Raw genomic sequence first — 24,268 nt, forward strand, 5'->3', positions numbered from 1 at the left:
CCAACCCATGACCGAAGACCTCCCTCCAGATTCCGCAGCCTGGGTCTCCCCCTACACGCTTCCTCCTTTACCAAATCTGCAACGTTCTCGCGGTCAGTCTTCACATCTGAAGTCCCCTGATCTTCCTCGGCCATACTACGCCGCAGCCTGGGGCAGTCCGTACGCTACACCGAGTCCGAGGAGGTCATCTCGTCCGACATCATTCAGCGGACACCACGCCGCGTTTGGCTCTTCATCTCCATCACTTCCGACGCGACAACAGCCCCGGACAGCTCCACCCCACGAATTGACCGAAAGATCTGCATCTCTGAGGGATCAACAACAACCTACGCAGACGCGACGAAATCCCCGCGCCGAAGCCCTCAACTGGTTAAGCGATTCAGAGGATAATAGCTCCGAGGCGAGTGGAAGAGAGGGAGGTGATCAGACACCGACACGGGACGCTTATCTCGACAGTTGGGGTCCGTCTCCGGCCAGCACTCCGTCCGAAATATCTCGAGTACATCGAAGATCGGAAAGCCTTGCGACAATCACTCCTGACATCTTCCATGGTGCAGACAGTCACCCAATAGAGTCGGACAGTCCAGACCACTTGTTGTTTCCATCCTTGGATTTCAGTATGGCGGCTCAAGACTCAGCAAACATGAACTCGGAGAGTAAGCCTCCACAACCACTCGATCGTCGAATGTCCCTGATCGAAGCGGGGGACAAACCCCTTGGAAGCCCTACCTCTCCGCTACGACCTCGACCTAATTCCATGCAGTCGCACCAGCGACCGAAGAAAAAAGTAGTTTGGAAGGGCAAGGCGTGCATTATCGCCCTTCCGCTCACAGATAGAGAGGCAGCCGGTCTACCGCCCTTGCTCACAGCTGAACAATTTCAAGACCGGATAAGCGGATGGATTGCTCAGGGATATATCATTGACGGTTTGGAACCCACAAACGCTTCATTGAACCACGATATACAAAGCAGCGGTCAGAGTCGTCCACTATATCCCGATCCTCAGGATATGCAATCGGAGCGGAAGCTACACAAGTACCACGTGCATTTGCCCAACCAGGCCGAGTGGGAATCGTGGGTCAATCACCTCAAGGAGGAAAAGTTGAGAGCATTGGGTGTGAGTCCTAGCAATTCAGAAGCTCCGCCCTCCACGAGATCGCCATTTTCGCCAGATCTAAGTCGCGTTTCCTCGGGTTACCCAGGACTGGCTCCCTCACCCCCGGTCGCGCCATCTTCATCTGCAAGCAATCCTCTCAGAGCAACGAGCAATCCCTTTTCACCATCCCTTATGTCCTCTGCCGGTATCAGTCCACAACCCGGGTCAGTCAACTCGTCGCAATTCAGTGGCTTGCCAAAGCCTCTACATGCCCACAAACAATCGGTCGCACAACCTACCCCCCGTGGTCGCATCAACTCTCCTTTCGACCATGCTCTGTCACAATCGATCTCGTTCAGTCCAGGTGTTCCACCGAGTATGGCAGCACGGTCGTCTCGACAGAATAGCTTTTCTCCCAACAACCCATTGCGACTACCAAATCTGAGTGAAGTTCTATCTCCTATCTCGCAGCAGCCAGGCTTTGATGCCCGTGGTCCTAACATGAATCTTCCTCCTACATACACGCGACATGGATATTTCCCGTCACAGGCTAATTTCACGGTCCCACACCCTAGCAACTGGAAAGCACCAAGTCCGGCACTGCCCCAGCGTGTCGATAGCTTGGCACGTACTCCAGAATTCCGTGTACCATCACGATCACCGATCGAAATAGCCCACCCAACTCCGAAAAGCCATCGTCATAATCTTAGCATGGCGTTGCAAAGGGAAATTGATGAAGCTGAAGCTTCCTTGACCGAAAAGGATCGAACTCATAACCCTGACTCGACTGAGGACGGGGAAGAAATCTCACGGAAAGACTCACACGTTGATGAGTCTATGAATGACGAACCTCCTATACTGCGACGACCCGAAACATTAACAGATGAGAGGTCAGAGATTGAAACAAATCCAAGCATAGCTGCGACTCCCATGCTCATGGACGATAAGAACCCATTCGTGACCTGGCAAGCATTGAGTGACGCAGCTAAAGGTGATACAAAGCCCTCGAAGGAGTCATCCACTGCTCCTTCGAAGTTCAATGTTCAGGCGAAAGAATTTGACCCCCGGGGAGGCTTCTCAAGCTCCAACTTCACTTTCAATGGTGATGCTTTTGCCCCATTTGGCCTATCTCAACCGCCCCTCGCCTCTGCTCCAGTTGTGCCTAAAACTTCCGCAAGGAACAGATCGTCTTTATCGCATCTAAACGCAGATGCCCCTGCCTTTACTCCCTCATTCCTCGCACAACCAACACCGGAGAGATTATCCTTCGGGCAACACGTGGAGGACAAAGCAGACCATTCAGTACCTGCAGAGGACCCCTCCGTTTCCCAGAACATTCCCAAAGATTCGGGTTTCAAATTCTCCTCTGCTACGTTCAATGTCGATGCACCAGTATTCAGCCCATCACAGTCCTTGTTCGCTCATTTGGGGCCCAGTTTGAAGACTCCACCTGTTGATAAAACCCTCGAGTCCAATTCTATATTTGGAAATGTTGTGATCGATCCGGACTCCAAAGTGACAAGGAGGGCGAGCAAAGCTCTGACTATCACCCGTCCTAGATCAAAGGACGGACCAGTCGAGGCCGATGTGGGCAGTTCAGGGGAAGACATTGAAGATGATGGTGGCCGCCCCATGGCACCTGCGGATCGTCAAAAAAGAGCGCGCCGCATTGGCAGTGGTGGCAATCGAAGCCCGATCTATAGTGATTCTGCGCCCTTCCGCCAATCGAGCACCCTGTCAGAAGGCTTCGATTCTGCGAAAGCAGACCTTGGTAACCAGAAAGATTCCGGTACACCATTCGAAGGCTGGCTATACATTTCTCCAGACGAGAACGAACTCAAACCCAACGTTGAGCCAGTTGACGAAAAGAAGTCAACTTCTCATAGTCCTCAGGAAAGTGAGTCGAGCTTTACTTTCAAGAATGAGACCGATGCCGCGAGATTCAATGACGCACGGCCTCCATGGGATGGCAAAGGGGAAGACGAATCAACCAAAGTGCTCGAACAGGAGCCTGTTGTTGATGGCGATGAGTCGAATGATGATCTGTCCAACGGAGAAGACCCAGAAGACCATGAGACTTCTCCGAAACAACCAAAGGGCCAGTCTCATAAGGTAAAGTCATCGTTGTCAGCACTTGCGAAACCCTTCCACTTTAGTCCTCAGTTGTCGAGCCCTAAAACAACTGCATCCTTTGCTGCGCCTCGAAAAACCCAGGGGCTGGAGGCTTCACGATTTGCAGGGCCAATGAACCCTCAAGAGTCACCTGCAATCCTCACAGCCAATCTCTCTTCCCCTCCACCAGATCTCGACCAATACAGAGAACGAGAATTCGAGTCTAAATCTGAAGTTGAAGTTGAAGTCAAGACTCCGTCCGATGCCGAGGCAAAGGCTCTCTCTATCAGCACTACAGCAAGCATGCCCAAGCAAGACGTTGAGAATCTGGAAAGAAAAGCGTCGATACACTCTGAGCCCAGACAAGAAGCGCTAGCCGACGAGGACGAACTCATGCCTGTCTTTCGACATGATCATCAAGACGAGCCTGAGCCATCTTTTGAAGAAATTGACGCCGTTATGAAGCAATTTGAAGTGCATCCTGAGCTGGGAATTGAACGCTTGGACACACCACTTCAATCCACACCCCTTGTGGATATGCGCTTAAGTGGAAATTTTCGCAGTGATGCTCCAAGTCCCAGCCCAGTTAGACTTCATGATAATAGGATTCTACAGAGCGAGGGGTCATATCCACCTTCAGCCGGGCTTGGTATTGGCATTCACAAGCTCAACACTGGAAGGGAAGATGTCAGCGACTGGGGAGGGACATTGCCCGCAGTTGAAGAAGCAAAGTTGCAGTTGCGTTCGCAATTCTTTGATGGCCATGTCAATGAACTAGTTGATGGCATTCTAGAAAACAGATTAGGGCCTCTGGAGCGTACCCTTCAGACAATGCAAAATTCGTTAGCGTTGATTGCAAGTGGTTCAAAGGCGAGACATGACCACAAAAGCATGTCCATAGAAGTCAAAGACTCGGATGCCGATGATGAGGATGATTACGACGCTTTTGAGGGTTTCGCTTCGTACCGAACAAAGTCTCCAATGGCCAGAAGAGAAGTATGGAAGCAGGACAGAATCCGTGCTGCGGTCACTCAAGCACTTGCTTCTTATGAGCCCCCTGTCCCAGCCCCGTCTGCACTTGACTTGACAGAGTTGAGTGAGATTCTGCAAGAGATACGGCAAGTGGCCCTACAGACTAGCTCCCTCAATACACAACATGAGCTTAAAACAGTGGTCGAAGACGTTATCTCTCAGCACCCAAGGTTACGCGGATCGAGAGTCCAACAAGATCACGAATCCACGGAGGGAAAACTGAGGCCCCAGATCGATGGTCTTGAATCAATGCTAAAAATGGCGAAGGAACACACCTCTGAAGAAGTACGCCTAAGACGGCAAGCGGAAGAGCAAGTTGCTGAACTCAAATTGCGCTTGCGCGTTGCGGAAGAAGAAGCCGCGCAGTACCGTGAAGCATCAGAGGAGACTCAGCAGACGTTGGTCGCTTTCCTTGAGGAAAAGGAGTCCTACAAGAATCTCGAAGATCAACTTGACAGCGTGACGCTCCAGAACAATGCTTTGCAGACGACACTTGAAGAGTACCGAGTTTCAAGCGATCAGTGGCGTGATGACATTCGTGAAGAACGATCGAAGAACAAAGCGCTTCGGGAAACCTTGCATAACCTTGCTAAGCAACTGGAAGATCAGTCACAGTCGAGGACATTGTTCCGCAACAAAGTGGAGCGTTTGCAAGAGGATCTTACTCGGGTTGTCCAGGATACCCAATCTGAGCAGGCAGACTCTCGTGAGCGAGAGCACAAACTGCTCAGCAACATTGCACTAGTCGAGGATGCTCTCAGTCAGGAACGTCGACATCGCGCGAGAGCGGAGGCAGAGCTTGACGCTTTGCACAAGGAAAATAGATCTAACCTGCGTTACAAAACAGGCCTCGAAGAGGCCGAGAGAGATATTTCCCGACTCAATGATTTGGTGGCATCCTTGCGTGAAGACAATCGAGCCTTAGACACCAAAGCTTTTGAGCTGGGCCGAGAATTGGAGCATGTGCAGAAGAGCAAAGATGCAGAGGTGGCAACATCAAGCGCACGATTGTCAGCAGAATTGGAGATCACAAAGACACAGCTTCAAAGTATCCGAACGGACGCCGACGCCCAAATAAGCAGACTTCAAAGCCGACTTGATCATGCCGAATTAGATCTAGAGGATCAGAAAGCCAAACATGATTCTATCTTCTCCGAGACCATCGAAGCCCACAAGGAAGCACTCCGCGAATCAAATGAGAGAAGGGAGAGTAGCCTCGAAGACCAACACCAAATGCATGAGAAGAAACTGAACGACCTCCGAGAACGACACACTCGGGAGCTGCATAACTCCTTTGACAACAGAACCAGGCTTGAACATCAGCTCAATGAAAAATTGAGCTTAGGAGAGGACAAGAACAAGCATCTCCAGAGTAGGATTGCTGATCTGGAAGATCGATTGGATGTTGCAAAATCTGCTCTCAGAGCTGCCGCAGAGGCCGCTCTTGCCAAAGGCGTCAACCTCCCAACTCCTGCTCCCTCTGTTGTGGCATCGCCACCACAAAGAGCTGCAAGCGCTTCGATATCCTTTGCTAAAGGTACTGACTTGCCAGAAAAGATTTCTCCACAAGCCTTGCGGGAGTCAATCATGGTCCTACAAGACCAGCTTCAGAACCGAGAAATGAAGATCGAGAAACTCGAAATCGAGCTGGCGGCCATTGACAAAGACGCACCGAACAAGATTAAAGAACGAGATACGGAGATTGGTTGGCTACGCGAGTTGCTCAGTGTACGCGCAGATGACCTAGAGGATATTATCAATACACTGGCCCAACCAGACTTCAACCGTGAGACTGTCAAAGATGCCGCAATAAGACTAAGAGCGAATCTCCAAATGGAGCAACAACTCAAAGAGCGAGCGCACTCCGGACTGGCGACCTCACTTCCGTCTATCTCCTCCTTAACAAGCTATGCGCAGTCACCGAAAGCTCTTCCTATGGCCGCCGTGGCAGCACTGAGCAACTGGCGCCGGGCTCGAGATACATCAATTGGCGCTATATCCGATTTTGCGACCGGTATTGGCAGCCAAACGCCATCAAGATCAACTCTAGGAAGTCCCTCAAGTATACTCTCGGGAATTATGACGCCACCGACGACTACTCAACGACAATCAGGCTCCAGCGAACGCTCTGCACCACCTCCTAGTATGAGGCCTTTGGCTGCAGCTGCAGCTGCACAAGCTCGAAATGGCGGCGTGGAAGCCCGACCTCTCCGAGCGTACAATTCTCAACCACGCGCTTTGTCAAGCCGACAACAGGAGAAACGATCCGAAGAGTCTCACCCCTTTCCTCAAATCAGAGATGGATCACCACATACTCCGACTCAGTCGAAGCGGCCAAGCCTTGACTTTGCAGACGATGTTGATGAAGACGCCTCCCCACTGGATGGCAGACACACGAAACACCTGGAGGAGGCCGAGCCAATTTCAGAATGAAAGTTTCCTACACTGAACGTAACATTTCCTTGGTTGAGTCATTCTTTAGCGAGCGTGATATCCAGAATTAGGTGAAAGATGGAGGTGAAAAGGATGCATCTCATGTCTTCATGTCACATAATACCCCTTGTGAATCACTTTTGCTTTGCAAATAATTACACATTGCTTTTTGTGATCCCACTCGTTGTGAAGGGATGATCTTTTGTATAGACAGGCTGGTGTAAGGGAATTTTCGAGCTTGCACATAGATGTGTTGTCCCGGTTCATGAGCAAGGTCATTTTGTTGCAATCGACATTCGGAAAGACTGTCAGATAGGAATTCTGGTTGTGCACATGGAGTTGACAGGAAGAGACACATCCCCGACGTCAACCTTGCAGCGACAGCTGTTTGCATTTTTATGCAGCCCTGCTATACATTGTACCCTCCCCTCGTCCCCTTGTCCTGCTTTTCAGCGCCTCTTCTCCGACATACTCGACCACCTCTTCGTGCGTCTTGAGATTGTTTTGTACGTTTGCTTTTTCACATAGGTATATATATATATATATGGGTGACACTCCAGGCGTTATCTCGCCTTCGAGCGAGCATTATGTGGGTTTGACCAGCGAGGCGTTTTTGTTTGGTCAGGATGATGGTACATATATCATGGACACGTGTATACACACAACTCAGTTGCTTCAGCGCGGATCGCCGCGTGCAGCCGCTTGTACATAGACGCCTAGGTAACGATTTTCCCATTTTCGACCTTCACGTCTGATTCCCCAGGCCGGTGGGGAATTTATAATTAGTCAGTCGGCAGACAGCCTAGATGACATCTGCTCATACATCGCAATTAACTTCTCATTCCAACTAAGACTTCAGTTCACTACAATTCCTATAGGAGCAAGCCCCTCTACAGTCGCACAGTCGCACAAAAAGAGCCAACGCTTTCTTGAGGTGGGCGAGCATGATCATGCCCCAAGGGACACGTCAGTCCACACTAGATCTTTCACCAGGGCACCTTTTCGCCGTTGTATGCCATGAATTGCCCAGAAGTATCCTCCCTCGTTGCCCTATCAATCTGGTCGATCACGCCATTCACGCCATCTTGGATGGGCACCGGCGCTGTGGTCATTCCAGCAGTTTTCGCCGCGTGGTTGCCTAGCTAATATGTTTTGTCACCAAGAGTCAGTTCAGCCATTTTTCTCGGTGTGGAGAACCCGGGTCAACAAACAAGTTAGTGCTGGAAGGAGATACAAAGCCTCGCTTCCGGGGTATTAGTGGAGGAGGCTCGGGGAAGGGCGCCTACATACATCAGTCTGCAACCAACCCGGATTGATCGGAAACGCAATCAACCGCGGGTTCTCATAGTGAATTCTGCGCGTGACGAAATTCGCAGCGGCCTTGGATGCTCCATAAGCGGTATTCTCGACCGGCAAGCTCTCCACGAGCCCAATGCTGCCGGCACCGGAGGACAGGACCACGAATTTCGGACTCCCGTTGGGGATCGTCGCTGTTGGTGTTGCTGTTGGTGCTGCCGCTGCCGCCGCTGCATCCAGGAGCGACGCGGTTGCTTGAAACAGCAGCAGCGGCGCGACGGCGTTGACGGCGAAATGATCCGCCATCTCGGTTGCGGGCGTGACTCTCGCTTTGCCGAAGTATTTCGACACGCCGGCGTTGGCGATCACCATGTCGAGCTTGGTGATGCCGTGCTGGGATACCAGGATTTCTGCGGCGTCTTGCGCGTCGGTCGAGGACGTGCTGTCGATTTTCACGGTGATTATTTTGCTATCGGTGCCGTGTGGGAGATCTTGTAGGGCAAGTGCTGCGGTGCTGGTGGGGTCGCGCAGGCCTGCAATGAGAGTATGTTTGGGCCGGAGGAGGTATGTTGATAGCAATGCCTTGCCGATACCTGGTCAAGCTCTTCCCGTTAAACATCGATCAACAACAGACTTCTTGGGCAGACTACTGGTTCGGACGTCGTTCAGGGTAACTTACCTCTACTGGAGCCCGTTATCAGGATCACAGTCCTGTCTGGCATCGTGGGAGGCAGAGTTTACTTCCTGGCCTTTCTAGCCGGTCGAGGTTGTCCTAAGTTCCGCAGCGTTCAAAGTTGAAGAGGACGAGTTCCGTGAGAGGGGACCCAAGCGCCGACTTGCAATTTACTCATCCGGTCTTTACAGGACTCCTCCCTTCTGGCCAGGACTGCGTAGGAAATAAACAGTATTTAACCCCGTACCCTTTTTATTTGACGACCGAGTAATAAGATTCATGGACGTACAAGGTATATCGCCGATCCAATCACGCACGCACTGCGCCTCGTCGGATATTTCCCCGACGTTTGGCCACCGACAACAGTATTTTGTGTCTGAAGGTTTCCATGCTTTAAAGGAGCGGTTTCATCGGAAGAGAATTTAATTTGGTTTACACATGACAGTCTCATGGAAGAGGAAAAATCTTGAGCTACAGTGTTGTCGAACCAGCTCCAAAGTTGGGGTATCACAATACAGTGCGAGGCCGAAGCATTTTGGGCTTCGTGACGAAGAACAAAACAACGCCATGGGGACCCAATATGCCTTTGATTTCCTTAGATACGGGCGGCAACTTTCAGACGATCGGATACCGCAGCGTCTCACTAGAAGACTTACGATCATGTACGCTCTTGCGGCAAGGTTTACCTCTGCAAACCTGTCCTACAACTAGCCGATATTGAACATCCTGGCAGATAACTTCAATGTATCACTGTCACAGATCGGCAACGTTCCGGCTATGGCCCAGGCTGGCAATGCTATCGGTTTGCTGATGATCCTGCCTTTGGAGGATTACTTTCCGAGGCGCAGTTTCACGTTGATACTGATGGCCCTCACGACTGTATTCCGGTAAGAGAGTGAGTGTCCCTACGTACGAAACGGCTCCATTTCTGTGCCCATCTCAACTTGACGCAGGCTCGGGATTTGTGTCTCCGAGCGAGACACAGCGTTCCTTACCTTCGCCTACCTTTCGGCACTATTCACGCCCGTCACACAACTTTTGCTGCCGCTAGTGTCAGAGCTGAGTTCTTCTGGAAATCGTGCGTTCAACCTGTCTATCATGAGCACTGGCCCAATTCTTGCTCAGGCGGCGTCCTTTTGAGAAGCTATCCGAAAATTCTCTGGGCCATTGTGACACTTTACCCCAAACACCCTGCGCTTGTGCAAGTAAGGCTTTTATCGTTTTCGACATTCTTCGCCGTGTCCCTATTCTGGACCACGGTCACGTTCCTCCTCTCGGAGCCAATGTACGGATACAGTTCCAGCAAAATCGGTCTTCTGGGTCTCATTGGGCTTGCAACGATGTTGGCCGCTCCAATTTGTGGGAAATACTGTCAGTCTACTAGGCGTCGTCTTAGGAACGTTTCTTGGCAACCAGTCGATTACAGGTCCCATACTGCAGGCGACACTGCTCGATATCGGCTTGGTGATTCTACAGATATCGAATAGGGTTGCTATCCATCCGATCGAACCGCTGATGAGGAACAGGGTCAACACTGCGTTCGTGAGTGTTCTCTATCTAGGTCAGCTGGCAGGTACCAAGGCAGGCAGTATCGTCTACTACTCGTCTGGGGACTGGGTTCCCACAGGCGCGGTAAGTATAGCCGTCCTCAGGGCTGGGTTTTTCATCATCGGGGCCAGAGGACCAAATGAGCAAGGCTGAATAGGCTGGCATGGCGGGTGGAAGTCGAAACCAGAGATGACTTTGGTCAGAGAGGTGCGTGCTCTGAAATGAGTGCCCATACGACTGAGAGCTTGGATTTCCCAATGAACATTATCCTCAAGAAGTTGCTGGTATGCTTCACTTGAGTGGGAGTTGTCTTTTTGTATTCTTGGACCCTGGTTTTAGCTCAGGAATTCGTCCAAACATACGATTGAAAAGATTGTAGCCACCATTATCACCGGAATAGAAAGCGAAACGGTGAAAGGAGCTGTCGCACATCGGAGCGCTGCAAGCAATCAAGTCCCTAGCACAGAGCAGTTCCTGATGGAGCTCAAATAGGCGCAAGGAACCTTTCTGGATCATACGCCATAGAAAATTGCAAAGACCGACCTTGCTGAATGGGAGCATGAAAAACCCCTTTCCAAAGTCTACATCGTCTATCGGGCGTCCGCTTCAGAGTTTTGCCACTGCTGTAAGGCCTGAATTAAAAATTGTAGCTCCAAATTCAGCATTTTGATCCATTGGCCTGGACAATTACAGGTGGTCAGAGTGCGGAGGGGCATGAAAATCCTAGTTAGAAGGTTTGGTGGAACCGTGTTGTTAATCTTGCGGAGAGGGTGGTTCACTGAAGAACGCGTTAGAACTGAGGTGAGTGATTGTCGGAAAAGGTCACCATCGCTGGCTCATGAATGGCCTAAACAGGAAAGCAATATTTCCAAATGAGGTTATTTTTCTTTGAGTACAATGGGAACCGGTTATCAAAATTGAGCGTTTGGTTTTGCTGGATCATACACATCCTATTCGGGAACTCCAAATTACAGTTATCAACATGTCGCGTTGAAGTGCGTATCTACCTACGTAGCCCTCGTTGCAGGATGACTACTAGCTCAAGGAAAACCTCGTCAGGGAAGCAGAATAACCGGACCAGGCAGCATTCGGCGGCGGGCCTATACTCCGAATGGTGCGGCTGTAGCAGTCCATTGTTGGTACGGTAGAGAAGCTGTTTTAGAACTGTAGGTCAGCGAAGGTGCTTGTCATATGAGTCATTGCTCACCGTGAACAAGTAGTCCAGGCTGTGGAGGATCGGCACCACTCGGGAATGGGGGGCCTCACTCTAGTATACGAAAATTATGCTGACTTTGCTTAGATGGTGGGTCTTTTTGTACAGCCAATATAATGATAACATGCGAAATCAAAATGTTCAGGTTCTCTCTTCCTCTCACTCGATGACCACCTGTGTGAACTGACATGCTGCAGCCCAGTTGACGCCATGGTGAACCTCATTATCGCTGCCCTCGGGGGCATAGCATTATTTGGGATATCCAGAAAGATGGTAGCATGGAGGAAGAATTACAAAGTAGCTCTGACAAGTGGCTTTCCCGTTTTCTACTCGCCGTAAGTGGAATTCCTCCAGTGTTGGTGGATGGGTTTTGATCATCCTAGTGTCCATATCTCGAATGCATCGTGGCTGATGATGCAACCGATGCTTGTACCTCTGGCTGAGAAATTACCAAAGGCTTGGACCACACCGTGGCTGCAGTGAGTGTTCTACAAGCTCTTAGCATAACCACTGAAGCTAGAAGATGTCTACTAGAATGGCGCAGCTCTGGAGGATATGGGAGGTGAGTTATCGACCGTTCAAGGAGGTTGGTAGCGACACGTTTATCCTCGCCACCCCAGGCGGGAACCTGGCCTGGACCTGCGACCCGCGTGTTTTCGAGCAAGTGGGCAGCAAGCATGGGAAATTTCAGACGCCAACTGATATGACCAATTTCTTCGATGTGTACGGGCCCTCGCTAGGCTCGACGGAAGCTGAAGAGTGGAGGGCACACCGAAAGGTGCTTGCCACTGGGTTCAACCCTGCGATCGAGACGACAGTATGGGAAGAAACGCAGTTTCAAACAGACACCCTCTTGTCTGTTTGGATGAGAGATGGATCTGTCGTCCCATCGGTGAAACAGTGGACTTCCCGCTTGGCACTACATGTCATCACGAGCGGCTTCTTTCACAAACGATTGACCTGGGATGAATATGATGAAGGGTCAAAAGTTGTACCACTGGGTCATCAACTTACTTTCCAGGAGGCCTTGTCTGGCGTGGTTGACCGGCTAGCGACCATCGCAACTACTCCACGAGCATTGCTTGGGAAAATTCCGCTCAAGTTCTTTCGAAAACCATATGTAGCCTTCACAGACTTCACAAAGTATATGGAAGAGCTTCGTGACGTTGCCGTTGCCAGATTAGAAGAAACAAAGTCCCAGAAAAAGAGGAGCATTCTTGGTGAGCTTACAGCAGAAGCTGAAAGTGCGCACAGTATATGCTGACCATGAACAGAGTCTATTGTGCTTGCTGGTACGCCAGGAATATTAGAGCCTGGGGAGGTCCCGCTTTCGCGAGAAGGCGTTTTTGGTGACATGTTCTTCACACTGCTAGCTGGACATGAATCCACGGGAAATGTCATGGCTTTCATGGTATATCTGATGGCAATTTATCCAGAATACCAGCAGGAATTGCACAAGGCGCTCGACGAGCAACTAGGCAATCGGCCCAGACAGGAATGGACTGTCACGCAGGATTACAACGCCCTTCAGAAAGGCATCCTTGGGGCCGTTCAGAAAGAGACTCTCCGGCTGTATCACCCTGCTCAGTGGAATTTCCGAAGAGCGATGATTGATATCCCTGTGGAGGACTCCCAGAGTCGTACTCATGTGATTCCTGCAAACACCATTGTCATGGTCAATTTCGCGGCGACATATCATGACCCCACCAAATGGACTCAGCGTGATATACCCACAGCCAGGAAGAAAGAATTACACGACTCGCCGGCTCTATACTTTGACCCTCACAGATGGCTGAGGCATGAAGGGCCGGAGACTCAGATACCCCCTTTTGGGGTCGGACCAAGGTCATGCATTGGAAAGGCGTTTGCGCAGGTTGAAATGGTTGCATTTATTGCAACGGTTTTCAAAAAGTATTCGGTTGAGTTGTTAGTTCCTGACGAGACCTTACAAGCTTGCAAGGGCGATGTAAAGCTTGCATGGGATAAGACAAGAGATGATGCTATCCGTCAGCTTAGGGATGATGTGAAGGCTAACATCGCGATCTACCTGTCGAAGGATCTTCCTATCACAATAGCTAAGCGTTGAGAAAAGTAGAAGATTCAGCCACCCGGTATGATGAATACCCACTGTTAGCAACGAAGTTGAGCGCTTCGACTTCGCTCTTTTACGAGACAGCACCCTGGACCATTGGCTCACTGGCTTGTACGGAAGATCAATTATACTCTCGCGCACTTAGACAGCAGCTCCAAATGCCCCACCGGACTTTCTCACGTGCATCATCCCCATGTGCTCCGGACAAATATTTTGCGGACTTTCGGCCTCAAGCTTCAATCGTGAAGTGGCTGTTGTGTCTCGAGTCTTGCCTCAACACAATAACTCTATAGCAGACGCTGTGCGCGTTTGTTAAGATGCCGCCATCCTCCACCAGGCTGCTTGCAGTCCCTCTCCCACCTGCTTTCCTCCTACCGCGCTCATTTATTCAGAGCTCACTCCCTGCGACTCAAACGAGATCTTTCGGTATCCGAGCCATAGAAAAACGGCGGAAGGCCAGCCCTTACAACGATGTTCCAGGGCGCAAACCCTTACTGTCAACGCCAAAAGCGGCTCTCGAACGAAGGATAAAGTCCGATACTCTTCCGCTCCGGACAGGAGCTTTGGCAACGAAGAAGGGGATGACAGCAATTTACGACGAGTCGGGGAAAAGAATACCCTGCACGGTGCTGCAACTCGACCGCAACGAGGTCGTCAGCCATAAGACGATGAAGAAGCATGGTTATTATGCCGTGTGTGTAGGCAGCGGCTGGAAACATCACCGAAACGTCACAAAACCAATGCTGGGGCATTTCTCCGTCCAAGGCGTGAGCCCTAAGCAATACCAACGAGAATTCCGTGTCAGGGACAAGTCAGGGCTGTTGCCTGTTGGGAAGGAGATCAAAGCGAATTGGTTCCTTGTCGGCCAGTTTGTCGACACGCGGTCGGACTGCAAAGGAAAGGGCTTTGCAGGTGTGATGAAGAAATGGGGTTTCCACGGTCAGGATAGAACCCACGGTCACTCTCTCAGTCACAGATCACTTGGGTCGACTGGTAATGGCCAAGGCGGTGGTGGTCGTGTATATCCCGGGAAAAAGATGGCTGGTCGTGTAAGTGACACGGACATATTCACGTCCGACGTTCAAAATACTAACTCGGTGGCGCGTATAGATGGGCGGCCAGCAAAACACTGTGCAGAATTTGAAGGTATTACAGACTGATCCAGAGAACGGACTCGTGGTTGTGAATGGTGAGAACGATATCCCTGAGCACATGTCTTGGAGCCAGATACTAACATATTCTAGGAGCCGTTTCTGGACCCAAGGGCACTTTAGTGTTCATACAAGACGCACTGAAGAAAGCATGGCCAACAATACCTGATCAACCTGAGCCAGTAGCCATCGGCGTTGAACTGAACAAGCCTGTTGATGCGCAGATCACGGCATAGCATTTTCAGCCGGTGTCTTCTAGCGTCTACTGTAATAACACAATGTTCCAATCCTCCAATGTCCGTGCGATAGATCTATTGGCAACGGGTATAGATTGAGTCACCTTTTACGGTCATGGACAGAGGGCCACTCGATGTTTCCATAATCTGATCAGCCATATGGAGGAGAAATTTGTAGGGTGTGAAAATGGCGGTTGAGTTTCGACAGGAAAAATTCTTGTCTGCTGGTAGCAAGCGAGACAGCTAATGACATGATCCATCCCCGCGAGCCGCTTCCGGTCGATCCCTAGTCGCTTTATTGGCCATCCTTCTGCTAAGCGTGTAAGCATATAGACAATTCGTAGCACAGGGCCCTTCTTGCGGGTGATATCTCTCCGTACCGGGATATCGCTCGGCCAAGACATAAGTCAAGCGCCTTTGTAGTCATATCTCATCCCCTGCAGCTCCGTCAAACCCTTCTGAATATCGTTGATACTGGCCCTGACAACAAGGACAATAGCGAAAACCATGCCGGGCAGCAGAAAGAACGCCCAAATCCCGTCTGGCACACCCGACTTGCCCCGAAACCCGAGTGCCAGGAGCGCCAGCAACACGGAGAGGAAAGTATTTAGATACGGGAGATACTGAGTCAGTGGACTATCAGCTCCGCCGAAGAAGTCCGGCAAATCGATCTGACGGCCTCTCCTTCGCAGCGCGACGGCGCTGAGGTCCAGCCTCGGTCTGACCGGGTTGGTGAATAATGCAGCGCCTGTTGGGATCATGTACATGATGTACGCCGTGGCGAGGAGCGATGTAATGCTGAGTAGGCATGCCAGCGTCACGGACTTCTTGGTCGAGAGAAACAGGAAGTATATGAATACGAGGATAGTGATGATGGGCAGGGCGGTGAAGAATACAGTGTACTGGACGTTTGTGGCCGTCTCGCTGCTGCGGAGGTTTGTGATAAGGGTTTCTTGCTCTGTGCGAGATGTGAACATCGCTTCGTCTTCAGAATGACGGCGGGCAGCGCTGTAGTTAGAAGATGGGTGAGAGGAAGTGTGATGCAGAGTAGCATGACTGAAGCGGATAGACCTACCTTCTTCATCCATCTCATCGTGTGAATCATTTGAGCCCTCGCCATCACTCGGATATTTGAAACTTTGCCTCAGCCTTGCACCCGTCATGATCAATTAGGGTTATTATGAATTTATGATGAAAGTCTTGATGACTGTAATCTCAAACTTTGAATGATGCCCATCGAGCTGTCTGTCAGGAAGGCCGCATATGGCTCAATTAGATACAGCAGGGACTGCAGAGATTTAGGCTGCAATAGTGTAGCGAGAAACGTAAACACCTTTTATCAATACAACAGGCAATCTTTGGTCGTAAGTTGGAGATTTCCTGTCAAGCCCACCCAGGAAGATGGCGCTTGCCTATTGGATGCCTGTGTGCCATTGGACTGGGGACTGGAGAAACTTTACGCCGCTCACCCTGTTTGGAAAGGCGGTAACGCCGCCCTGTGAGGTAGATATATCCCATGACTCGGTCCAAGTTAAGGCGACTCCTGGAGTCCTGGCTCATCTCATATACTTACTACCTTCCCACCACGCTAGTCCTTTGTAATAACTAATACGGATACTCCGTAATGATGCTACAATCTTGACTCTGTGCTTCTCTTCTCCCTGTGCTAAGAACCTTTGTCTCTACCATTCAAGTCTTGTTCATGCAAAGGATCGGAAGGTCGATGAAGCTTAGATAGAGGGAAGTTGTGTTGCGTCCTCTAGGGGTTACCGTTCCAACGAGGCTGGTACAGAAAAGGCCAACTGATACTGTTCCTTACACCGCACTTGGGTAGATCTGCTAAAGTTGAGCATGGAGCGAGGTGGCACAGAAAGTGAGAAGGACAGTAGAATATAATCAAGCAACAGAGACGGCACAGCCGGAGGTGTGGTTGATGGCACCTCGTGTTGCTTTGACATGGAATAGGATGGTCATTCCGATTCCTCATACCTTGACCACTATAAAACGCTGATGCTCACAGCAAATCAAGATGTAAGAGGTCTTCTATCCGCTCGCAAGACTCAAGTTTGTGCACTGGCTTGTTTGTAGACAGAGTTTAGGCTGGGCTCTCACCTTAATGAACCTTTGATCGTTGACAGCGATAGAGGCCTTCTACGCCAGTTCCGTCATGTTCGATTGTAAATGAACATTCATTCCTTCTCTTGAGTCTTCTTTCTCTACTCGTTGTTGTCAAGAGCATCGTGTTCGGGGAGTCCTGTCTCATAGGAATCTTGAACTGTGTATGTCACTGTTTGAGAAACTGTTTGAGGTTATTTTTGGTTGGCCGGTGCTTCTCTGCTCTTGTTTATCTGTGGGTGATGCTTCCTGTCAAACGAGGTGGCATTCGTGATGGCCAAAAATAGTTTTATCGTGGTGTACTAGGAAGGTTTTCCACAATTCACAGGTAATTGAGCATTCAGTGGCCGATGACTCTCAGTATTGAATTTGGACGTGTGAGTGCAGGGCACTTGTTCTGTCCGATTTTGTTTCTTCTGAACGGCTCAAGCAAGGACATTGTGCTATCGCGTCGAAAGGTTCAAGGAACAGAGGAGTCTTTATCTTGCACTTATATCGTTCGCTCTAGGGCTTCGGTCAAGAGTGGTCAAAGGATTTGCTGGAGGAATTCCTAGGCTTTCATGAGTCTGTCTACAACGGGTGATACTTTCAGCCTTTTGGTCAGAGCTTGATATGCAGCATCTCTGACTCTCCGATATCTACAAGTCGGAATGCGTTATGTTGTGGTTGGTTCGTCGAGAAGGAATGCAATACAGGCCACCTCGTATCTCAAAAGCCTGTTGCCCACAGCTGTGTTGAGCTACATTCTCAATTGTTTGTGCGTTGTTTTACCTACCACATTCCAGGTCAGGATAGGCACTGAAGGGTGTTGGAAGACTGCGCTGATGCAAAATATCTGGAAGTCGAAACAGAAGGTCGAGCTGGCCCACGTGCGTCTGACAGGTTGTACCTACCCCTTTTCGTTCAATCACCTAAGGTTGGTAGTTAGGTTTACCACAGTTTTCACGCTTGATAATTGCTCGGTCCGCCCCTTTCAGTCCTCAGAAGCCCATTGACTTCAAGCAAGCAAGTTCTATATGCAGATTTACCTCTCCTTGGGTATACTCCTGTCACGAGAATAAGAGAGGCACAGAATACCGACTGCCAAGTGTATTACATCCATGATCCATCGTAGCCAATGGACAACCACCCTCCCAGATTACGCGATACTGATAAGATTTTAAGGGAAGTTCATCTTACCGACCTGCAAGCGCTTACATGTCAATCGTCTCGTTGAATCGTAGAATCCCATTTCCTTTCATTATCCCGTTGATACCTTCTGGCACCATTGACCAGCCAGTATCTGCCCTGGTCTGAGGCGAGGTAGATGGCAGCGTGAAACCTGCGTCATCCGAGGCATCTGAGACTAGCACTAAACCAGCTTGTCTGACAGTGTCAACCAGCGCTGGGACCATTTCGAGTATGCGGGCTGAGCATGTCATACCCATGAAGTTGTTATCAGTAGACAGCCTGGCCGATTCTTTGATTGATGGCCTGGGGCTGACGGAATCCAGAGGGCCAGACGTATTGGCAAGACGACCCAAGTCATTACACAGCAAAACCGGGAAATTAGGTTGTTTCCAATTCAGTGCTGTGCATATGTTGGGGTTGAGAGAGCTGAAAACGATTGATCTTGACAAGTCTGAAGCGCGTGATCGTAAAGACCGGGCATGGTCAAAAACCTCTGTCAGGATTGTGTCCGCGAACGTGTTGACGTCGATGTTTGAATAAACTCCCAGGTTTATGTCTTCAGAATTAGATGGATATAGGATGTGCAAGTTGAGGTTGATGTGTGGCGGGACCACAGCAAGAACTTCGCGTAGGCTAAATACTGACCCTGTAAGTCTCTTGCGCCATTCCAATGTCGCTAACGGGTCGGTGGCTTGGCTGGGTGACAAAGAACCTGTAAGGCGAAGCTTGGTGAGGGTCGCATATTTCAATTGACATAGGGACACTTCGAGGTGATTGTAAGATATGAAATAAGATGGATGGGTGACAGGTATTCCATCACGAGTGAGCTGAACGACCAGTCTCACATAGTCGCCAGAGAGACTTGACCCAGTTATCAAGCCGCTCTGATCGTCCAAAGCACTTGTTGCCTTCCAGTACGTGGCAAACTGCGTGATTTCAAGCGGAGTGCCTGTATAGGGTTTGATGACCTGGAAACTGAAGTTAATCTGTCCGACTGGGCGCAGCCGAGGGTCAAATAGAGGAAGACAGCAATTTCCAGAGCTACTCTGCACTGCTTGAAAGACATCCGGAAGTGCAACAGATTTGGCGATAACCTTGGAGCCGAACGTAGGGAAAATCTCAAAGTCCACAGAAAAAGTGCTGAGATTGTCGATCTGGAAGTAGACGGATCGGGAATCTTCTTGGATCGGGAGCATCAAGTTGCGTGGGATAAGCTCCGAGGTCTTGGATGAAATAGTTAGCCTAGCAGCAGGATAACGAGCCTCGTTGAAGAATTGAATCGCTTTTCCACCTTGATCGAAGTTGATCGCGATGAAACACTTCGTGTCCAGGAAGTTGTGCCCGTACCGACGCAAAGGAATGATTGGCGGTGGCAAGGATAGATCTGGAATCCCATCGCCCTCCAAGTTCATAGCTGGTTCCTCCGGGGTGATCTCCATCGCACCCAACTGGTTGCGAGGAGGCAGCACAGCCCCCAACCTTGATGAGGATCTTCTTTCGGTGTGTCGATGGCTTCGCTCCCATAAGAGATCCATGCATTCGAGATGACCTTCCCAGGCAGCATAGTACATGGCAGTAAGACCTTTTTCATCAAGAGCGTCGGGATCAGCACCACTCTCCAATAACATCCTTAGGCAGTTGACTCTGCCCTCACTCGCCGCATGGAAAAGCGGAGTCCACTGATAGAGCTTATCACGTTGATTGAGATCGGCCCCATGTCTACTCAGAAGGAGCAGTAGATCTGCAGTATGGCTTGAACGAGCCACTAGGTGCTGTGGGAAAAGACCTTCCGCATCTGGGAGTAGTTTTGCAGTCCGTTCGAGCAACAAGGTCGCAACTTCAATTGATTCATGCTGGCAAGCAAGATTTAGAGGTATGTGGTCAGCATCGGATTGTGGGTCAATTCTGGCATTGTTGGCCAAGAGCAATCGAACACAATCGATGCGATGACGCACAATGCTGTGAATTAGTGGCGTGAAGTTGTCGTGGTCTTTGAGGTCGATAGTTCCGGGGTCAGCCTCTAGAAGTCTGCGCACCATACCCTCCCTACCTCGCAAGGAGGCATAGTGTAGTGGAACCCGACCGTAGGCATCTAATCGTGTTACATCAACGCCACGAGTCAAAGCATGCTTGAGCACAAGGTCTTTGCCATAAATAGTGGCTTCATGAAGACAATTTCGCTCATTAATGTCGTCTTCCGCATGAACGTCAACCAGTTCAGAATCGAGAAAGACCTGCAGAGACTCATCAGGGGCTTCGCTGATTGTTGCCAGAAATATTCTCGTGAAACGCTCACTGGCATCAGCTCCGGTGCTCAGCCGCGTAAACCACTCTCGCAATGGACCAAGATTTCCAGCGGCAGATGCCTGGAGTATTTGAAGGTCTATGTCACTCTCTTCGGTGCCGACACGTTGTCCAATGGCGCGATCTGAAGGCACAGATGACTCGTACTGGATGTTGTCACCCTCAGCAAGTGCTTCTAGGTTGAGTCTAGCGGTTGTGGCGCGGTCTGCAAGATCCCGTAAGACATCACGATTGAAACACGGCTGAACCTCAACGGCTCTCTGCAGATATATTTCTTTTGTTCTTGACTGGGCCTGCATTAGTGTCATACTGCTTATAGAGGATATGTCTCCACCTTTGATGTTTTGTCCCACTATTATTCAATATCAGTATTGGTGAAAAAGCAAATGAACAACGGTCAACAAACCTTCTTCAAGATTTTAGAAATTGCTATCTCATTCACCTCAACAAATTGCTAATAGACGTCAGCGCAAGCCTTGGGTTAGAAGGAGCATTTACAGACCTGGAGCTTGTTGAGATCGTTGTCAAACTGCTGGAAGCCTTCCACCAATGTCACAAAGTTGGCGGAGAGTTTTGCGCTGGATGCAATTCGGGCCTGGATAACACGTTTCTTGTCCAGTAATGTTTTCAGTCGCAAGGAAAACTGCCAGTATGTTAGGAGCTAGCATATGAGTTGAGCAGGGACTGTCATACTTCCGCTTCCTTCTGGATATAGAAAACATTGACCTTTTCTATCTCACGTTCCTGATGCCCGTTAGAGAGGTGAAGAAAATCGGCGAGTTGGTGTGCTGACCAAACGAAAGAAGAATACTTCCTTGTTCGCCCTGAGGGCAGCTTGAATGTCTGAAGTAGTTGACTCGCCGCGCGCAGTGATGGTAGGTGTCGCACTGAGTTGTTTGATGAGCTGGTGGAACCGTGAGTGAGTTGGCCTTGTGAAAGTCTAAGATGTATCAAACCTTCTTTAGTGCCTTGTAGTTGACGAAACTGGCCGCATATTCGGGCAGATCCAATTGATGGCGTTGGATCTGCTTTCCGAATTTCCTTATTGGATCAGAAGAAGCCATGACATTAGGGATAAATTACTGTACATGGTAGTGGTGATAGGTCAAATTTAAGCTTGTTGCAAAACCTCGGTAAGGACCCGAAACCTGTAGGGCTCGATGAGGCTCTATTTCAAGGAAACCTGCAGGCTGCTCTTTGCGTCCAGCAAGATGAGTCAGCGCCAGAAAGGTCCAATATTCGGTGGCCCTAGACAAGGTATAACATGCATTGGGGAGGATGGAGGGCAAGAGAAGAAAGTACCGTCAAGCAATAGCAGTGGCAGATGCTGGTTCAGGTCGGAAGGATCTGTGAGAGATCGATGCCCATGTCAATGAAAATTTCAGTACGTATCCGTCTTCTAGATGCTTTGACGACCCGTGACAGTGTGTAGTATTGTGGGTAGGCTTATCGAGATGAGATGCAAACAGGGCGGCGGTCACATGCCAAGACGATGTGTAGGAGGCTGTATTGTGACGAATCAAGGAACGAGATTCACGCACGCTGTCTGTTGGAGAAGAGTAGGTGTAAGGAGTGGTGAAAGCGGTTACACAAAAGATTCACCACATACCTGTGGGTCAGGTGGTGTCTGCTATAGAATAGCGTCTGAAGCGAAAGGCATGCATGAGCGAATATGATTGTGCAGAAGCGACGTTATTAATATCTGAAGAGCGCCAGAAGATCTCCCCAGGTACCCAATCTGTGCCTCTGGGGAAAATGACGGGCAACATCAAGAGTGCTTCACCACACAAAATGCACGGCCAGCAACAGGCCAATCATGTGGACTTCGCTCGGCCATCACGTGTAGTCATGTGCAGTCACGTGGCAATAATATCTACGAGTGTTGTAGAATAATGCATAGCGTCTACGTCACTGCTCTTTGTTTCTGTTTCTCCGCTCTATTACAGTCTCCAGACAAAATCAGTCTTTGTTGACTGCATGCGTCCGAGCCTCAAAGCAGAGGTAGAGCTACTACTATTGACTTCTGAGTCCGGAAACGAAGTCCATCTCTGCCTGAGACATACATAACCCTCTAGGAGAATAGAAAGAGCCATCTAATCTCCTCTCTCCGCGGCATGTCACCTCAATGACGCGACTTCAAGACCACTTCATCCCTTGAACAAACGCACGGTCGACCGCGCACCACCGTCTTGAGCACCTAGGTACCTCGTATACATCTTACTTTTGAATCTCAAAGTCTTCTCATTCTTCTCATTTCTCAATCCTAGACGTGCACTCTCTTGCTCTATTTCTAAAGACCTTTCGACACTCACGATGGCTCCCGTTCCCATCCATGCTTCCTCCCCCATCAGCACGAACCACCCAGCCAATGCCTTTGGCACATCGCCTAGTACTGCAGCAGCACGATACACCCCCCAAACGCCTGCTGATGTTGATGCTGGCTCCACTACTTCAACAAACCCAGAGCCCACGAGGACTGCCCAACCCGGAGCACCCGCGGTCCCTCAACCCACCAATGCCCTCTCCAGTGTTTACAACAACAGGCTTGAGCCCACGGCTACTAGAGCCGAACCCACGAGTACGAGGAACCAGTATGAAAGCCCTCCTCCCCCTCAGCCCGGTGCCGTTCCCTCGCCTTACCATAACACCAATGGATCGACTGCCAAAGTGACCATCCCTCCACCTCCTCGCCCCATTGAAGCTGTTCAGCAGCAGCAGCAGCAGCAGGATAAAGAGGACACTCCATCACTAATCCGACACGCTCTCCCTTCTCCTACCCCAACTCGGACCTATCCCACGCAGTCTCTCCCCCTCCACCTCTACACACCTACCAGATCCGTACCACCAGCAGGAGTCACATCAACATATACAGGACCACAAGACCTTTCACACCCACCCGGATACATGCAAGATACGCGTGCATCGTTTGACGACAAACCCGTTGAGCTGTGCCGACCACTCGACCGACGTGCGAGTCCATCGAGCTCGCGTCGTGGAGGCATCCTTGATGGAGAGCCGACGTTCGAGAGCAGCAACGACAATGAATCGAGCGTTTTGGACACCGCCATGGCGTGGGCCAAGGCTGCAGGCAAGAGCCTAAGTAAAACGGAGGAACAGGTCTGGAAGAGGGTCAATGGGGATGCATCATAGGTAAAAAGACAGTGGGAGAATCCCTCGGGAGTGAGGCTTTCATGGTTCAACAGGCCTGAAAATTGATTTCGGTTCGGTGTGAAATGTACAACTAGATTATTTCCTCAGTCTTGCATGGCCCCTATGTTTTGGATTGGGGCTCGAATAACAGCAGCTGCCTACCATTGCCTCTACCCGGCAAAGCTGCGTGATCGATAAAGCGCAAGAGTAGCCACCTACCACCCAGGTGTGCCTGAGAAGTTGTGCAGCTTTGTCCTGGTTGTTGAGTAATACTAAAGACTGTATTATCATGACTGTAAATGTCATGCGTATGTGAGAGCAATCACCCATGCCATTAATTCTAACGAAAGGAACACTGTTGAAATCGCTCTGTGACAATAGACAGCTCACTCCAAGCTCCTAAATTTTGATTAGAGACACGTACCATGACCATGAACACGCAGTGTCGCGAGCTGATGAAGAAAATGTTTGACGTAGCACAGCTTTACTACTTGCATGTCATGTAAATGAGTTGTGGGTGTGGAAGAAATGTGATGACGATTGGGGACGGCGATGGAGTCGGTTGTGGTCGAGCAAATAGTCAGCTAGTTGGACGGAGTACTTGATGAAGATGGGAAAACTCGTTAGTTGGACTTGGGAGTATTACT

At 50.1% G+C, this 24,268-nt stretch overlaps 7 protein-coding genes across 7 annotated transcripts; 4 read left to right on the top strand and 3 right to left on the bottom strand.

Annotated features, from left to right (window-relative positions):
- Positions 1-7: 7 nt before the first annotated feature.
- Positions 8-6,673, top strand: A1O9_07540 (uncharacterized protein; the record flags this gene model as incomplete). Its single annotated transcript, XM_013403096.1, has 1 exon — positions 8-6,673. One exon carries the CDS (start codon positions 8-10, stop codon positions 6,671-6,673), a length of 6,666 nt encoding a protein of 2,221 aa, XP_013258550.1.
- A 986-nt stretch (positions 6,674-7,659) lies between these two features.
- A1O9_07541 (uncharacterized protein) lies at positions 7,660-8,691 on the bottom strand (the record flags this gene model as incomplete). The annotated part of the gene is made up of 3 exons (XM_013403097.1): positions 7,660-7,815; positions 7,964-8,562; positions 8,649-8,691. The coding sequence occupies 3 exons, from the start codon at positions 8,689-8,691 to the stop codon at positions 7,660-7,662; spliced, it is 798 nt and encodes a 265-aa protein (XP_013258551.1).
- Positions 8,692-11,938: 3,247 nt separating this feature from the next.
- Positions 11,939-13,489, top strand: A1O9_07542 (uncharacterized protein; the record flags this gene model as incomplete). The annotated part of the gene is made up of 2 exons (XM_013403098.1): positions 11,939-12,647; positions 12,678-13,489. The coding sequence occupies 2 exons, from the start codon at positions 11,939-11,941 to the stop codon at positions 13,487-13,489; spliced, it is 1,521 nt and encodes a 506-aa protein (XP_013258552.1).
- Positions 13,490-13,812: 323 nt separating this feature from the next.
- A1O9_07543 (uncharacterized protein) lies at positions 13,813-14,882 on the top strand (the record flags this gene model as incomplete). Its single annotated transcript, XM_013403099.1, has 3 exons — positions 13,813-14,544; positions 14,606-14,684; positions 14,740-14,882. 3 exons carry the CDS (start codon positions 13,813-13,815, stop codon positions 14,880-14,882), a joined length of 954 nt encoding a protein of 317 aa, XP_013258553.1.
- A 407-nt stretch (positions 14,883-15,289) lies between these two features.
- On the bottom strand, positions 15,290-16,045 carry A1O9_07544 (uncharacterized protein; the record flags this gene model as incomplete). Its single annotated transcript, XM_013403100.1, has 2 exons — positions 15,290-15,840; positions 15,958-16,045. 2 exons carry the CDS (start codon positions 16,043-16,045, stop codon positions 15,290-15,292), a joined length of 639 nt encoding a protein of 212 aa, XP_013258554.1.
- A 2,145-nt stretch (positions 16,046-18,190) lies between these two features.
- On the bottom strand, positions 18,191-21,535 carry A1O9_07545 (CDK inhibitor PHO81; the record flags this gene model as incomplete). Its single annotated transcript, XM_013403101.1, has 7 exons — positions 18,191-20,758; positions 20,806-20,823; positions 20,878-20,925; positions 20,974-21,114; positions 21,165-21,215; positions 21,265-21,375; positions 21,428-21,535. 7 exons carry the CDS (start codon positions 21,533-21,535, stop codon positions 18,191-18,193), a joined length of 3,045 nt encoding a protein of 1,014 aa, XP_013258555.1.
- A 1,249-nt stretch (positions 21,536-22,784) lies between these two features.
- On the top strand, positions 22,785-23,621 carry A1O9_07546 (uncharacterized protein; the record flags this gene model as incomplete). The annotated part of the gene is made up of 1 exon (XM_013403102.1): positions 22,785-23,621. The coding sequence occupies one exon, from the start codon at positions 22,785-22,787 to the stop codon at positions 23,619-23,621; it is 837 nt and encodes a 278-aa protein (XP_013258556.1).
- Positions 23,622-24,268: the final 647 nt, after the last annotated feature.

This window comes from Exophiala aquamarina (assembly GCF_000709125.1).
Source record: "Exophiala aquamarina CBS 119918 chromosome Unknown aczIA-supercont1.6, whole genome shotgun sequence".
NCBI classification, from domain to species: Eukaryota; Fungi; Ascomycota; class Eurotiomycetes; order Chaetothyriales; family Herpotrichiellaceae; genus Exophiala; species Exophiala aquamarina.